Source organism: Salmo salar, chromosome 01 (assembly GCF_965601325.2).
Source record: "Salmo salar chromosome 01, fSalSal1, whole genome shotgun sequence".
In the NCBI taxonomy this organism is placed as follows: Eukaryota; Metazoa; Chordata; class Actinopteri; order Salmoniformes; family Salmonidae; genus Salmo; species Salmo salar.
This window is the reverse complement of record NC_138291.1, coordinates 173,601,285-173,617,977: the sequence shown is the minus strand read 5'-3', so window position 1 is coordinate 173,617,977 and position 16,693 is coordinate 173,601,285. Positions and strand designations below refer to the sequence as shown.

The following is a 16,693-nucleotide window of genomic DNA, read 5'->3' as shown; positions in this document are numbered from 1 at the left end:
CAAAACTTTTTAATATAATTCATTAGAAAGGTGCAATTATCTGTCATCTGAACTAATTTGTAACTGTTTTAACCAACTTTCTATTTATTTTTGTATTTTTTTTTCTGGGGGGGGGGGGCTACAAAAACAATTAAAGAAATGCATACAAAGATGACTCCAACCCATTTCCTCCCTCAGTCCCCATCATATTATGTTCCAGTTAAAGGGTTGCTCAGATTCAATAGTTCTGCGGACCATACTTGTTAAATAATGGCTAACTCAGAATATATTATAGAGCTCAGTCCTTTCGGGAGCCCAGATCATTTATTTAGAAATCCCATCATTGGACGGTTCGGTAGTTGTTTCCCAAGGGAAAGTTGTAAATATAGAAAAAAGGACTTGCCTGGTAATGTGTATGTACCATTCTGAACTAAATGTTTTTTAATCTAATGGTCTCTCTTGCCTTACAGAGGTGTGAAAACTGACGGAACATGCAGCATCCCCAAAAGAAAAAACTCTTCCTGTGTGGTTGACAGATGAGACTTTGAAACACTGGTCAGAAAATGTAGAAACAAATACAGCCCACATCTAGCTCTGCTGATTACTTTACCTGCCCCATTGACAGCGCCAAATGTTGAGTCACATCGGTGCCTTGATCTGGATCTCTGCAAGGTCAGAGGGGGCGAAGTGTAACGGAGGTTGGGTAACCACGCTTGTGTAATAACCTTGCCTAATACCTGAAAAGTTGCATTAATGCGTTGGCTCCCTGAGCCATTGGCTATAGACTTCTGCTTGGCTAATGCACTCTTCTGCCACGCAAAAGAACCACTTGGCACAGGACAGGCTTTAACCCTGGTAATACGAATTTGGTGGGTGCTTGTATTCGTCTTGTTGTGTGTAATGGGAATGTGTTTTTGCATATCCCAACTCCCCTGAGACAACTATGGACCTTGTCGGCTCCGGGAGTTGAACCAGAGACTCTACGATTACTAACCCAACGCTAGTAAACGGTACATGCCCCAAGACTATAGCCTGCTTAATCTATTCTCCATATCATGCATCTCTTTTATTTTATGTTTCTCATATTATATTCTTCCTATTGCAGTATTTGGCGGTAGCCATCTGTCCTGTCTTGTCTGGCGAATCGTCTTGTCCTCAAGGCGGCGCACACGCGTTCACCTCCTCCATCGTTCTAGAAATACCAGTGTGATGACGTCGATCCGAGCGGCCATTACACAGCGAGTTTCCTTTGGAAGGTCGGGGGCGACAGGGAGCTAGCGACCGAAAGACATCGCTCGCAGTGCCGAGAAAACAGGGACGTCCCTGCCGCACCATATGGTTTATAAGTGGGCCATAAAAATAACGGAAACATTAGCGTTGTATTGACGGTACCAATAATAATCATAGATTGGCTCGTTGATTATAGGTATATAGGTAACGTTAGAGTGCTGCGCAGCGTTCTATTAACCCAGCCGTCGTTTTGAGTTGCGTCGAATTTGAGAGAAATAACGGTTGTTTCATTACTTCACCATAGCCTGTTTTTTTTGCTATCTGAACAGTTTTCAAAATGGACGATAAAGTATTTACAAAGGAATTGGATCAGTGGGTCGAGCAACTGAATGAATGCAAGCAATTGTCGGAGAATCAAGTGCGAACGCTATGCGAAAAGGTAAGCACACCCAACTGAAGACATGTTAGCTAGCGATGTTCTCTCTAAGTTACTTTTAGTTAACTTCTCACCGATAACATGTTTTCAGCCGCGGAAATCTAGCTAGCAAGTTAGCGTCGACGACTAACCAATGTTTCCTCTACATTCCGTGGTGGTTAGTTAGTAACTAACTAGGCAAATACACAATTTTGATCCGAAGTCTTTATGATCCATTTCCACATCTCGTTATTCGCTAATGTGACTTAGGTAATATATATATCAGATACCACCCTGTGGAAAAATGTGTAGAATTGCAGGTGGTTATGTAGACCCTCATGAGTTCAGATTTTTTTTGTTTCCCTCCCCATAGGAGACGTGTATATATTACCTAACTTGTACCATAACAAGCTAGTTGGATGGCTAACTAACGTTAATAACTTTCACGACTTACACAACATAAGTAGTTAACCAGTTAACTAAACGTTACTGTTAACTTCTCAACTATCTAGGTTTATAATTTATTTGCCAATGTTATAGAAAACATGTAACGTTAGCTAGTTATTGTTGCCAATAATGTTGCCCGTTGTCTCATGCTAACGTAGCTAGCTAGCTAACAGCGCGTTAGTGTTAACGTTAGCTATGTGCCACCATGAACGTTAGCTATGTGCCACCATGAACGTTAGCTATGTGCCACCATGAACGTTAGCTATGTGCCACCATGAACGTTAGCTATGTGCCACCATGAACGTTAGCTATGTGCCACCATGAACGTTAGCTATGTGCCACCATGAACGTTAGCCAACCAGTGTGTATCTCCGCTTATTGACGTTACTGCTAACTAGTTAGCAAAGTTTTTTTCTGCAAATAGTGTCTGGAAATGCATAGCTATTTAATTCGATCGAATTGAAGCAAATATTACTGCCTTGTACTTAAGTTAGGACTTAAAAACAGTACGTTAGCTATAAACTTTGGCTTATACATGTTAGTAGCTCGTTCATAGGGTTGATAGTTACGGCGACCACCGAGTAGCTAACCGTACCCAAATGCTACAAATATTTAACTCCGGGATGAAGGCCTTTGGCTCAGTTATCCTCCCCCCACTTAGGGTTGCAAGTTAGAATTGTAGAATACACAAAGTGCAGTTTCGAAACTACATAAGCAGTGTTTTTTGTTGTTATGCCAGTCACTCAATTAGCTCATCGGCTAACATTTTTTAGGTTGGTTAATTAGTCTAGCGGCCAGCTATCTACATTTTAGTGGTCATGGTCAAATTACCAACATGATTTTGTAAGTCAGTCTCACTGAGATACCAGCCTATGGAAAAATGTGTAGAATTGCAGGTGGGTATGTAGACCCTCAAGCAACTGTGGCCCCTCATGAGTTCAGATTTTTTTTGTTTCCCCTCCCCATCAGTTTCCTATCCCTGATCGAACTGGCTTGCAATCTATGACTATCCCCATGTGATGTCGTTGATGTTGCTAGATATGCAGGCCCTGGAGAAATAGAAGATTCCATTTAGGATGGAACCATTTGAGATCACAATCGCAACAATTATATTTTTCCTCACACAGTGCAGAACATGAGTCTGCCTGATTTTGAAATGCAACAAACATCTCACTGTTTCGTTGGAGAACCCTTTGCACCAAACAAATGTGAGTTGCAGACCATAAAATAATTTCCCAGTTTGACGATCCATACTTTGCATTGTATAGTTGAAATACAGTATGTGCAACAAGCTAAATTTAGTTTAATGCACCACCTACCCAGTCCATTTTCATTGGTCATTCATATTCTTGTTGAGATGATGTTATGACACAATTGCATGTGGATGTTTTCTTTAGCGAGAGGGAAAGTTTTGCTGATGAATTTACATTGTCTTCTTCATATTAAAGAGGGATAGGGCTGTGCTGCAGAGAAGTCTCCATGGAGAGACACTCGTATTGTTTCCATGGTGATAATGGGGCAGCTTTCACAGCAAATGGTGTTTCGGGCAGGGGAAGCTACAACACCCTTGAAGTTAAAGAAATGAGGCTGCTTTCCTATCTAGTGTTCTGATGTATCGTACATCATTTAAACAACACATACAATACTTGTCTTTCATTCACCCTCATGAATAATTGTTAACCTTTTTTTATTTTTATTTAACCTTTATTTAACCAGGTAGGCCAGTTGAGAACAAGTTCTCATTTACAACTGCGACCTGGCCAAAGCAAAGCAGTGCGACCAAAAAACGACAGAGTTACACATGGGATAAACAAACGTACAGTCAATAACACAATAGAAAAATCTGTATACAGTGTGTGCAAATGAAGTAAGGAGGTAAATGTGGATACACCAGTCACTGATGTTTTCTGTAATGCACTTGTTTTGTTCCCCTCTCCAGGCTAAAGAGATCCTTACCAAGGAGTCCAATGTGCAGGAGGTGCGCTGTCCCGTCACGGTGTGCGGAGATGTGCATGGCCAGTTCCACGACCTCATGGAGCTGTTCAGAATTGGGGGCAAGTCACCCGACACCAACTACCTGTTCATGGGGGACTATGTAGACAGAGGCTACTACTCAGTGGAAACAGTCTCACTGCTGGTCGCACTTAAGGCAAGTGAATTCTGAACTTGATGAATGGGCTGAAACCACAGTATTTCAGTTGCTGGTATAAGGTTTGTCTTGCCATAATAAATTACTGAAAAAGAGATGGGACCCAGATAAATACATCTACAGTATATTTTTTGCCCAGCACCAGTTTTTCTTAACCAGGGACATGTCATTCTCGTATGCTCAATATATTTTGAACTCCCAACTGTGCCCTGAAGAAAGTCAAGGACCAATCAAGTTTGACTAGATCTGAGGATGTAGGCTAGCTCTTGAAGTGTGGGAGCTGGTGGTATTCAGGAGTCAATGTATGCAAGCCAAAGATAATATGCAAACTGAAGTAGGTCGCTGAAGTGTTTTTATTTTTCTGTAGACTCGATGTATTCCAGGGCTCAGCCGGTAATGCTTACAAGCTAAAAGTGGGACAGTTTACATTCATAACCAATGTGTCACTCCCCTCACGGCTGTTAACATAGTGGGTCGAATTGGATTCATTGAGCTCATCTCAAACGTCAGCTGTGACTTTCGAAGTATCTGGGGGACATCTTATCTAAGGACAACAGATTTATTGGAATAACTTATTTGTAAATTTATATGCTATAACAGGATCACTTATTAGTCAAGTGTGGTGTAAAATGCATTATTTTTAAATGGCGTTAAGTAGAAGAGAAGTAGTTTTGAATACAGTGCAGTTTAGTTTTCAAATGGTGGCACTGTGCTTTACAAAGGAATTCGGGCATTTTTTCATCAATCAAGTTATTTAGGCCTGGTGCATTTGGAACCAAACTCAATTACGACTGTCTCGCTCCCCAGGTCCGTTACCCAAAACGCATCACGATACTGCGGGGGAACCATGAGAGCAGGCAGATCACACAGGTGTATGGCTTCTACGACGAGTGCTTGAGGAAGTACGGCAACGCCAACGTGTGGAAATACTTCACAGACCTCTTCGATTATCTTCCCCTGACGGCCCTGGTCGACGAACAGGTAACACAAGTGCTTTAAAAGTGCATGACGTGGCCTTACTTTATGTAATGGGGGTGCATCCCTCATGGCACTCTATTCCCTTAACCTCTATGGGCTAGGTGGGACGCAAGCGTCCCACCCGTGGTGCACTCCATCAACAGCAGGTGCATTTCAAGAGCGGCAAATTTGAATCCAAATAAATGTCAAAATTCAAATTTTTCAAACATACAACTATTTTACACCCTTTGAAAGATAAACATCTCCTTAATCTAACCACGTTTTACGATTTCAAAAAGGTTTTACGGCGAAAGCATAAATTTAGAGTATGTTAGGACAGTACATTTACAAGAGTTGTGTGTAATGTTTTGTCAATTCAAAGACAGGGTCACCAAAACCATAAAACCAGCTAAAATGATGCACTAACCTTTTACAATCTCCATCAGATGACACTCCTAGGACATTATGTTAGACAATGCATGCATTTTTAGTTCTATCAAGTTCATATTTATATCCAAAAACAGCGTTTTACTATGGCATTGATGTTGAGGAAATCGTTTCCCTCCAATAACCGGCAGTCAAGTCAGCGCCACAAATTAAATAATTAAAATTAGAAAACATTGGTAAAATATTATATTGTCATTTAAAGAATTATAGATTTACATCTCTTGAACGCAATCAACTTGCCAGATTTAAAAATAACCTTACTGGGAAATCACACTTTGCAATAATCTGAGCACTGCCCCAGAAAAATACGCGTTGCGATACAGACTAGACGTCATGTTGGGGAGATCTAAAATCGAAAATACTATGTAAATAATCCATTACCTTTGATTCTCTTCATCAGATGTCACTTCCAGGTATCACAGATCCATAACGAATGTAGTTTTGTTCAAAAAAGCTCATCATTTATGTCCAAAAATCTCCGTCTTGTTTGCACATGATCTAAGCCCGCCGGACTTCACTTCATGAACGAGGGGAAAAAATATATTTACGTTCGTTCAAACATGTCAAACGTTGTATAGCATAAATCATTAGGGCCTTTTTTAACCAGAACATGAATAATATTCAAGGTGGACGAATGCATCCTCTTTTATAACGTATTGGAACGAGGGTACCCAACATGAACTCGCGCGCCAGGTGTCTAATGGGCCATCATCGTTCCATGGCTCTTGTTCGGTCAGATCTCCCTCCAGAAGACTCAAAACACTTTGTAAAGGCTGGTGACATCTAGTGGAAGCAATAGGAAGTGCCAAAATATTCCTCAGCCCCTGTGTTTTTCAATGGCATAGGTTTAAAGGTAATACAACACATCAGGTATCCACTTCCTGTCAGAAAATGTCTCAGGGTTTTGCCTGCCAAATGAGTTCTGTTATACTCACAGACACCATTCAAACAGTTTTAGAAAATTTAGGGTGTTTTCTATCCATATATAATAAGTATATGCATATTCTAGTTACTGGGTAGGATTAGTAACCAGATTAAATCGGGTACATTTTTTTATCCAGCCGTGCAAATACTGCCCCCTAGCCCCAACAGGTTATTAAAGTTAACTACTTTTGACAAAGCTTCTGGTCAAAAGTAGTGCATTATGTATAGAATATGGTGGCATTTGGGGGACACAGATTGAAGGTTGTGAATAAGTTCAACGGAAGCCTAGCTACCGAATTACACTACTGTTCAAAAGTTTGGGGTCACTTAGAAATGTCCTTGTTTTTGAAAGAAATTCACTTTTTTTGTCCATTAAAATAACATCAAATTTATCAAATAGTGTAGACATTGTTAATATTGTAAATTACTATAGTAGCTGGAAACGGCAGATTTTTTTTATTGGAATATCTACATGGGCGTACAGAGGCCCGTTATCAGCAACCATCACTCCTGTGTTGCAATGGCACCTTGTGTTAGCTAATCCAAGTTTTATCATTTTAAAAGGCTAATTGGTCATTTGAAAACCCCTTTGCAATTATGTTAGCACAGCTGAAAACAGTCTGATTTAAATAAGCAATAAAACTGGACTTCTTTCGACTAGTTGAATATCTGGAGCATCAGCATTGTGGGTTTGATTACAGGCTCAAAATGGACAGAAATAAAGACTTTTCTTCTGAAACTCGTCAGTCTATTGTTCTGAGAAATGAAGGCTATTCCATGCGAGAAATTGCCAAGAAACTCAAGATCTCTTACAGCGCTGTGTACTGCTCCCTTCACAGAACAACGCAAACTGGCCCTAACCAGTATAGAAAGAGTGGGAGGCCCCGGTGCCCAACTGAGCAAGAGGACAAGTACATTAGTGTCTAGTTTGAGAAACAGACGCCTCAAGTCCTCATCTGTCAGTTTCATTAAATAGTACCCGCAAAACACCAGTCTCAACGTCAACAGTGAAGAGGCGACTCCGGGATGCTGGCAGAGTCCCTCTGTCCAGTGTCTGTGTTCTTTTGCCCATCTTAATCTTTTCTTTGTATTGGCCAGTCTGAGATATGGCTTTTTCTTTACAACTCTGCCAACCAAAAAAAGTTGAGTACTTTACACCACTGCTCAATTGAGAGAATTTCCACACTGCCACGTAGGGCTCGATATAGGCAAATAATCTAGGGCTTATTTTTAACTAAATGTTGCAATTGCGATTTGACTTGCGAATTAGAGCAAAACTGTTGGAATCATGGAAATAGAATGACTATTCTAATTCTATAGTTAGAATATATAGTGGGCACTTTGAATAGTGTTTTGAGATGACAACTAATTAAAATGCCAAGGAGGAGTTATTGTGACAGGGTAGGAACTAAAGTGTTTCCTAGGGGACCCTATAAGCTTTGGCAACATTGCATGTTTTCTCTTGGCTACTTCATGCAGCTAACATATTCTAGCTTTGCATATTCCTCTTTGTGCAACAGTATCTTCTAAATCAAACAACATGCTGATTTAGGTCTACACCATCACTGGTATTATCAGGCTGTTTTAGCTAGCTATGTTTTCTCTTACTCAGTACATTTATTAGCTAGCTAGCAATTAGCATTAGCGGCTAACAAGCATCGCAACTGATTTTAAGGCAACTTGCTAAGAAAAGACAAGCTAGTTTGCTGATGAAAGAAACACAAACTAATAGTGTCATTATAGAACACTTGTGGATTTATATTAAGAAGCAAAGTGAAAACAGCATTGTTGTCATCAACATTGTTGCATGTTGCATTTTAATGGACAAATGTTTTCCTTTCAAAAACAAGGACATTTGTAAGTGTCTCAACTTTTGAACGGTAGTGTAATTCGGTAGCTAGGCTTCCTTTTGAACTTAATCACAACCTTCAATCTATGTCCAAAATGTGTATTTGTAACTCGTAATTTATATTTAGGCTACATTAACATTTGTCATTTAGCAAACACTCTTATCCGGAGCAACTTGTCACGTAAGTGTAAATCAACATCTATACTCTTGTTTCCTCCTCTGCCTCAGATCTTCTGTCTGCACGGTGGCCTCTCCCCCTCCATAGACACACTGGATCACATCCGGGCCCTGGATCGCCTGCAGGAGGTTCCACACGAGGTCAGTGCTGCCTGCCAGAGGACGTTAGTAGTCAGCCCTGTCAACGACACATACAGTAGGGGCTGGATACTAGCTATCTGTAAGCAGAGAGAGGGGCTATCAGATGGTATGAGGTAGTGGTATTGTCATGAGTTCGTGTTGACCTGCCAGTATTAGAGCCAAGCCCTGGGTCGTGTTGTCATGATGTTGTGTTGACCCAGAGCCATGCCCTGGGTCATGTTGACCTACCAGTGTTGGAGCCAAGCCGGGTCATGTTCAGTAGGCACCAAACTGAGTAAAACGGGAAAGATGTAACTGGACTTGTCCAATTAGAAATGCTTCTTTCCGTTTTCTCATCTGTTTTGCTACGGTGGGCCCTAATGAACATAGCCCTGGTCTCTGCTCAAGAGGTAGGCCATTCAGGTTGTCACCTTTCCAATGCATCATTGTCATTGAGGGCTGTGGTCTTATGATGAATATTCCCCTCCTTTGCAATCCTACTGCCCATAGAATTACATCATGTATTAGGCTCTGTGTTCAAGCCATGCTAAATGAGGTCATAATCCCTGTGTCATTGAGGGCTGCTTTTGTTAATGTGTTTCAGGAATGAGGTCATAATCCCCATGTGTCATTGTCATTGAGGGCTGCTTTTGTTAATCATGTGTGTTTGTTTCAGGGGCCCATGTGTGACCTGCTGTGGTCAGACCCAGATGACCGTGGGGGCTGGGGCATCTCCCCCCGAGGTGCCGGCTACACCTTTGGGCAGGACATCTCGGAAACCTTCAATCATGCCAACGGTCTTACCCTTGTGTCCCGTGCCCACCAACTTGTCATGGAGGTAACCCCATTTTTAGTCTAGGCAGTTAATGTTTATGCTAAGTTTGTTTATATACTTGGTTGACGTAGTTAGTATTAAAGCATGTGGCGCAACTACAGTGATTCTGGTAGTAACATGTTTACCTGTTATTTACATGAATTAATGGACTTCCATGTAAATGGAAAATAAAGTTATAGTATATTTTTGGCGGGGAGCATAGAATTTCAATTCTACAATGGAAAAGGCCAATTTCTGAATATTTCAAATGTTGTGGTACTTCCATTTTGTTCATGGAACCTAAAGGTCAGATAAGACTGTAAGGATAGAGCTAGTCTCCATGTTTCCGTAGATGATTCAGCTGGAAGCTGCTGTGCTAGAGTTGAACCGGAATCAATAATTCAAGAGCCTTGTGTACAGCGTTTTATATTTATAGTTTTACCCACTTCCAGCTTAAAAGGACAAGTTATTTTTTTACAACCAAATCTCTATTTTTGATGTAAATTGCATGTTATAAAAGGGTTCAGGCACCTTTTTGTGATTACTTTTTTTTTTTTTTTTAGAAACTTACCCCAAACAGCAAATCACTTCCTCATCCTTGTTGTGTAGTATGGGGGCCCTGAAAAAACATGAACCAAGGTGCCAAAAACACCTAAATGTGTCCTTTTAGAAACGGCAAAGCTCTCAGTATAGTGATGCAGGTGATGGTAGTGATGTTGTACACATGGAATTGTCATTCTTAACTTTAGCCCAACCCTGTATTCCCTTTTGTGTGACCCAAGCCGTTTCCCCTATCCAGCTGTTCCATTCTACATGTAGCCAGCTGCTACAGGTAACTGCCAAAATAAAGGAAATGCCAACATGTCCTAATGGGGCGTTGGGCCACCACAAACCACCAGCGCCTTGTCATGGATTCTACAAATGTCTGGAACTTCCTGTGTGGAAGCATCCTATGTTTTCTATATACTTATCCCTCATTTACTCAAGTGTTTCCTTTATTTTGGCAATTACCTCTAGAACGGACGGATAGGTATCGCTTGAGTCGCAACAAAATGGAATATAACGTTGCGGCGAAAGTTCGGAATGACACAATTTCATGTAAAACATTTAAAGAGCTGCATCATTATACTGAGAGCTTCCAAAAGGACCTACACTATTTAGGTGTTTTTGGAGCCATGGTTCGTGTTTTTCATAGCCCCCATATTACCCCCCCCCCCCCCCCCCCCAAAAAGTGGAATTCACAAACAAGGTGCCTGGACCCTTCTATAACATGCCATTAACATCAAAAATAGAGATTTGGTAGTGTAAAAAAATACCGTTAAAGGGGGCAGCCTGTGCTTTGAGATTAGGTCTGTGTCCAAAATGGTGCCCTCTTCCCCATAAAGTGCACTAGTAAAATGTTCTTGGACTATGTAGGTAATAGGGTGAAGTATGGGAGTTAATTTGGCTCAGTCACTCTGCATAAGAATCCAAGGATGAGAATATAGAGTTGGAAATGCTTTGTAACGGTCTGAATTTATCTTCTTGTAAGAGTTTTGACTAATGATTTTGAATAAGTGACATGAGGTTCAGTTTACTTTTAAATTGATCATTTCAACTAAATGGTCTGTATGTACTAACGTGCGGGTTGCCATTTTCCAGGGCTACAACTGGTGTCATGACCGAAATGTTGTCACCATCTTCAGTGCGCCAAACTACTGCTATCGCTGTGGCAACCAAGCTGCCATCATGGAACTGGACGACACTCTGAAATATTCTTTGTAAGTGACATTGAGGTTATCTGGAGTAGATGTTATAACTTTGAGTCTAAGACCAAGGGAACTCAAATTGAGTGTTACTGAGAACAAATAGAATGCAGTAGCATGTGCACTTCAAAGTAACGCTCATTGTCCCTAATTGGAACTTCTATATTCAGCACCAAAAACGTATCTTCACAACTGGCATAAATTCAGTTATAGGTTCCATTGACCATTAGTCTGTAAATGGTCCCAATTGGAGTCATCCTAATGTTGCATTTCCTGTCTTCCTCCAGCCTTCAGTTCGACCCTGCACCTCGACGCGGAGAGCCCCACGTCACCCGCCGTACCCCCGACTACTTCTTATAAATGCCTCTACAGCAAACGACAACCCCCCCCCACCCAAAAAAAACCTGTGTGCATATGACCTGTTACCAACATTAAAGCACTAACATGGACCAAAATGTGCCATATAAGCATTTAGTACACATTACAATAATACACATTGCCCTGTGTCTCAGTACTGCAACACAGTGTCCTGTTTTAGCCTTTAGTGCAATTGCCTGCTCTATACTATTGATCGTAATGTTCCTTTTTCTTCCATGGACTGTACATTACGCAAACAAATGTGACTACTCTCCTTTCCCCACCCAAACATCACTGGACAAATATACAATTTCCGTTGGCCGGGCATGTGAATTATTTACAGTATTTTATACAAATGCACACGCTTACATCCCTAGCCTTCACCACACTATTGGGGAATGGATGCTTAAAATTGAGGGAGATGCCTCTTCCTCTTTGGGATTGTATGCTTTCATGTCAATAGACCTACCTGCTTTCTCCTACTCGTTTGCGTTTACTGCCCTCTGTATATTTGTCAGTGATTGCCTCTTTGATGTATTTGAACTAAAGTACTTTTAATCCTAAACAATCTGACTCTTACTGATATTTTCAATCAAGTCCAATCATTATTGTTAGGTTCTGAGTTAAAACATACTAGGAAAACTCAAACCAAGTTTTCACCCAATGGCTGTTCCCACCAAGTATTTATACTCTCCTTTCATCAAAACATCTTTGTTGCTAGGCAGGAAGTTGTGGGTAATACTGTTCCTTCATGTGACTTGACCTCTGCTCCCATTCCGCACTAATCCACAACCATGCGATTGCCTTTTCCCTTAGTAACATTCCAAGCCCCTGGCTCTTAAACGACCTCCCTTGACCCCACCATATACATTCCTCCTACATGACCATTAACTTCTGGTGTAGCAAGTATTTCAAATTACAACCCAACAATTTATAACTTCACCTTACTCGACATTGTCCACTCATACGTGTAGCAATATGTTTTAATAAAACTTGGGAAACAGATTCATACAACTGAGCATGAAAGGAGTACACTACGGTTGTATACTTGGTTCTGACATTGACAATTCATGCAATATGGACTTAGTTTCCTTGTCTGAAAGGGTTGTCAAGGATTTGCTGTTCTGACGCCTTCCATGATCCTGCAACCAGTTGCCCATATTTTTATTTTCAAATGGCATGGAACTGATGCTTTTTCCTCAGGTCGTGGAGGAATCTTTCTCTTCCACATGTAATACTGTGTGTGTTAAAATGCCTGCATCCCCCATGCTTATGTCTTTCCCAATGACCAAGGGTTGTCTGCGGTAGGCGGTGCATAATGTGTAGACTGCAGGGTGATATCCTGTTTTCAGCAACCAGTCCAAAAGAACCTACAGAACAAGGGTTTTTAAATCAAAACAGTACAATCTTCGTAAGCATCTTTTGGGATGTTAAGTGTGACTTTTATAAAACATTTTCAATATCTTATTGAATAGGATTGTGGCCATGTTTATAAAAGTTTGAGTGAGAGATGAATATATAAGGGGAAGCTCATTTATTCTCACCGAGGAGCTGTCGGATTTCAGGAATCTTCTGTGAATTGTTCTTCCACTTGGGCATCTCAAAGCCACCCGTACAACCTATCAAAGGAAGGTCAAGAGAAACCTTGCCGTACACACTGACCACCTTCTGCCAATCATTGATTAGAGTGTAAACGTGTCTTAATTTCATAGTGTAACAGATGTAAGAGCAAAACACTCCATGGGACAAAAGTGTCAATATTATAATACATACCCCTTCAGCATCCTCTGCTGGCTCCTCTGGTAAAACGACCACCTTTTCAATCCAGAGAGCAAAAATCCAGAAGAGCACATAAACCATTGAGGTTTTAGGCCTGGATTCAATCCCATTGTGCTTTGTCGACTATGCGCCATTTCAAAGGTATTTTCTGATTGAGCCGACATATGCAACGTTACCGAAAGGTGGCTGGATCGAATCACCAAGCTGACAGTGTAAAAATCTGTCATTCTGCCCGAGCGAGGCAGTTGACACACTGTTCCCCAGGCGCCAAAGACGTGGATGTCGATTAAGGCAGCCCCCCGCACCTCTCAGTTGAAGGCATTCAGTTGTACAACTGACTAAGGTATCCCCCTTCCCTACTGTGCGGTCTCTGAACGTCTTTAAAAAAAGGTGCATAGCTGACAAAGCGTGATTGGATTGAATCCCAGCCTAAACACAAAACAATGACTCCCTCTGCTTTAGTGAAATAATAAACTATAGAGGGAAAATTGACATGGAATAAAGGTTGGTGCTATCTGGAATCCTTGGGACGTCTCAACTCTGATTTTACCTCATTGAAGTTGACATTTAAAATGGTTATGGTTTAGGGTAGGGACGCCCCAATTCTGAATAGCACTAACCATGGATGGAATAAAACCATTTTCAGGTCCTCGGATTTAAATTGTTAATGATATCCTTTCCTGAATAGAGGCACTCAGTATACGCACCCTTTTTTGGAGAGGGACCTCAGGCTTGGGGTGGAGTCTGGTGGCACTCTCTGGCAGTTTCCTCCTCCTTACTGCCTCCTGATTGGGTGTCCCATCAACATCCTCCTGGGCGCTCTGCCCTAACGATTCTCCTTCCTGTAGCCACATAAATAACACATTTACAGTTGGCACACCTCACTGAGGATCTTGTCCATAGAAGTCTATCAAAAGGCCTAGAAATGTATGAGGTGTGTACAATTGTTCTCCCCAGTGGAAGAAAGTACTGCATTCCATGGGCTAAACACTGTTCATTTGGTCCAAGCAAATTTGAAACAGTGTACAATATCAGTTATGTTTTATTCATTCATTTGTAGATTTACCTGGCCCATTGAAATAGATCCGTTTTTTAAATTCTAATTGTGGTGTGAAACCAAACGCATTTAGCCTAGTCTACATATTGCACTGGGGCAAAACAATCACGTTTTAACCATGAATAACAACCTACAACTTATTTCGTAACTCAAAGTAACACATGCGCAAAATGTACAGTTGTTTAGCTATCGGGACGAAGTGTTCAGAGAATCCAGTCACCCAGCAACTATGTTATGTGGTATGTTTTATCCAATTCCATTGGTGGTATCTGGTAGTTGACGTTATTCTCACCCCAAGCCGTTCTCCGTCAGTCAGCTTCCAGGCCTCTCCCGTCATGCGGTAGAATCGCTCTTCTTTCTTCCTCATAGAAGACTCCTGACGAGGCCTCAGCACTGACTCCTGATAAGAGAAGACCTGAACGGGAAACACACAGGAAAATATTAGCCTACTCTGTTAAAAAAAAGAGCAGTGCTGTTTAGTTTTTTTGCTGAAAGGCCATATTACCTTCTTACTGTGTTTCTCCTGCAGCTCCTCCCTTGCCTGCTTTTGTCTTTGTTTTGCCTCCTCATCCTCAGAATCTGGAAGAAGTGCATAGTTTCATTCAACCATCAACTGGTTCATAATTTTCAGAAATCGTTGGCCTGGTATCAGAAGTTGAAAAACAGTGGCCAGTAGTGAAACACCTGATTAGTCTAATCAACTGATGTCCCAGATGAGTTAAAGCAGGTGTGTTGGTGACCTTGTGGCGCTCCTGTAAACCATTCAGACGCTAACTGCTTTAGCGCATATCGACAGTATCTTTTGGGTGGGGGGAGTTTTGTTCATTAACTTCTCCAACGCTCGTTCTGAACATTAAAAGCAATCGCTTGCGGTACAGTTTTGGAAATATATGGAACGTATAAAGGTTAAAATAAAATATTACTACACACCTTTATAGGGTTCCCATATGACCATGTCTCACCGCTTGTTTGTGGAAGACAGACAGAAAACCACCTGAGCTAATTGTCTATCTAAGCGGGCTCCAAACACCTGCATGTAACTTGGGAGGAAGTGTAGTTCGTCAACTGGAGCAGTCTGTGGCTCTGTGCAAAACTCCTACAGTAAGTCTTTTTTGAAAAATGATTTATTGCTGAAATGAAAGGGGCATGTTTAGAAAAACTGCTTTGACGTTTCTAAACGTCAACACAGCGTCGGAATTGTAGTTCACATGCAGGCAACAAAAAAAAAACCTCTGTATGGATAAGAATGGTTTCGGAAGGCTAGTTCTGCTGTAACAAAGGCCTAGGTTTGGCGACTGTTATACAAAATGGAATGCATAATTTGAATGAGTAATATTGGGATTGCCTGTTTTGATAGACAGTCACCTACATTCAGATGTTGATGGGGTGTTGGAAGAGAACAAAGACCTCAGGCGTGGATAAAAATATGACACAATCAAGGTAGACAGGCCCAACAGCAACAGACCTCGCCCCGCCAATAGAAAGGCACCTCTCACATCTAAAACGGAGATTCATAGACATATAAGCAATTAATAACTTGCATAGATAATGTACACTCACACGTCACCTTCTCAAATAGATAGTGGATATTTGTAATCAACTTATGACAGTTAAGTATTGTGTGTACAAACAAACGTTAAGACAGAAATGTCATAATAAAAGGACAACACCATGACAATTCAACTAGCTACTTATCCCCAAACATAAATCAGAATCCCTCTCCCCCTTGATGCAAATCTAGCCAATGGGCTCCTTGCACATAGCTTAACCAACACTTGCAAGAGTAAAAAAGAAATAAATTTACCGATTATTGAATGTTTCCAAGAAACAAAACAAAGTATTGATATTAACAAGGTCCCCAAAAGCCAAGATGTCTTTGACGAAGACATTTTATATCGTTCTCCAAGCTATCCCGTTTCTACTGCGTGTCTTTTTATTTGTATATATTTTTTCTTAAAATATACTTCCGCGGTAAATATCTCAACCATAGCTAGAACCATGAGCCAGATATTTCACTGGATGTATAAATATGAGGCATCCGGTTGGCGGTTCCACTCACTGCCAAATATGGTGATGAGAGGAAGCCCATTAGCCGGCAGTGGGAGAAGATGGAGCGAGATGGATTTTGTCCGACGTTCTGCTAATTTTCACGTCGCTGAAACATTTGATCTCCATACAGTTTTCTGTTTCCAAAACTAGTATCTAACAGAGTGGACTGCGTTTTGTAGCCTTTATCCTTTGCAAAAG

The 16,693-nt window shown here is 41.1% G+C and overlaps 2 protein-coding genes across 6 annotated transcripts; one reads left to right on the top strand and one right to left on the bottom strand.

Moving 5' to 3' along the window:
• The first annotated feature begins 717 nt into the window (after positions 1 to 717).
• On the top strand, positions 718 to 12,178 carry ppp2cb (protein phosphatase 2, catalytic subunit, beta isozyme). 4 transcript variants are annotated; one of them, XM_014144329.3, is made up of 8 exons: positions 718 to 848; positions 1,539 to 1,648; positions 4,011 to 4,220; positions 5,028 to 5,201; positions 8,626 to 8,715; positions 9,371 to 9,532; positions 11,150 to 11,268; positions 11,541 to 12,178. In XM_014144329.3, the coding sequence occupies exons 2-8, from the start codon at positions 1,547 to 1,549 to the stop codon at positions 11,611 to 11,613; spliced, it is 930 nt and encodes a 309-aa protein (XP_013999804.1). In that variant the 5' UTR covers positions 718 to 848; positions 1,539 to 1,546; the 3' UTR covers positions 11,614 to 12,178. The 4 variants fall into 4 exon arrangements, with proteins under 4 accessions (XP_013999804.1, XP_045549538.1, XP_045549536.1 ...); XM_045693580.2 differs by lacking the exon at positions 718 to 848 and adding an exon at positions 971 to 989; XM_045693582.2 differs by lacking the exon at positions 1,539 to 1,648 and having other exon boundaries at positions 737 to 848.
• Positions 12,179 to 12,540: 362 nt separating this feature from the next.
• On the bottom strand, positions 12,541 to 16,474 carry ubxn8 (UBX domain protein 8). Of its 2 annotated transcripts, XM_045716379.2 has the most exons (9): positions 16,251 to 16,474; positions 15,816 to 15,944; positions 14,952 to 15,025; positions 14,739 to 14,861; positions 14,152 to 14,231; positions 14,097 to 14,121; positions 13,384 to 13,425; positions 13,155 to 13,229; positions 12,576 to 12,980 (listed from the first exon to the last, which is right to left on the bottom strand). In XM_045716379.2, the coding sequence occupies exons 1-9, from the start codon at positions 16,333 to 16,335 to the stop codon at positions 12,810 to 12,812; spliced, it is 804 nt and encodes a 267-aa protein (XP_045572335.1). In that variant the 5' UTR covers positions 16,336 to 16,474; the 3' UTR covers positions 12,576 to 12,809. The 2 variants fall into 2 exon arrangements, with proteins under 2 accessions (NP_001134179.1, XP_045572335.1); NM_001140707.2 differs by having other exon boundaries at positions 12,541 to 12,980; positions 14,097 to 14,231; positions 16,251 to 16,463.
• Positions 16,475 to 16,693: the final 219 nt, after the last annotated feature.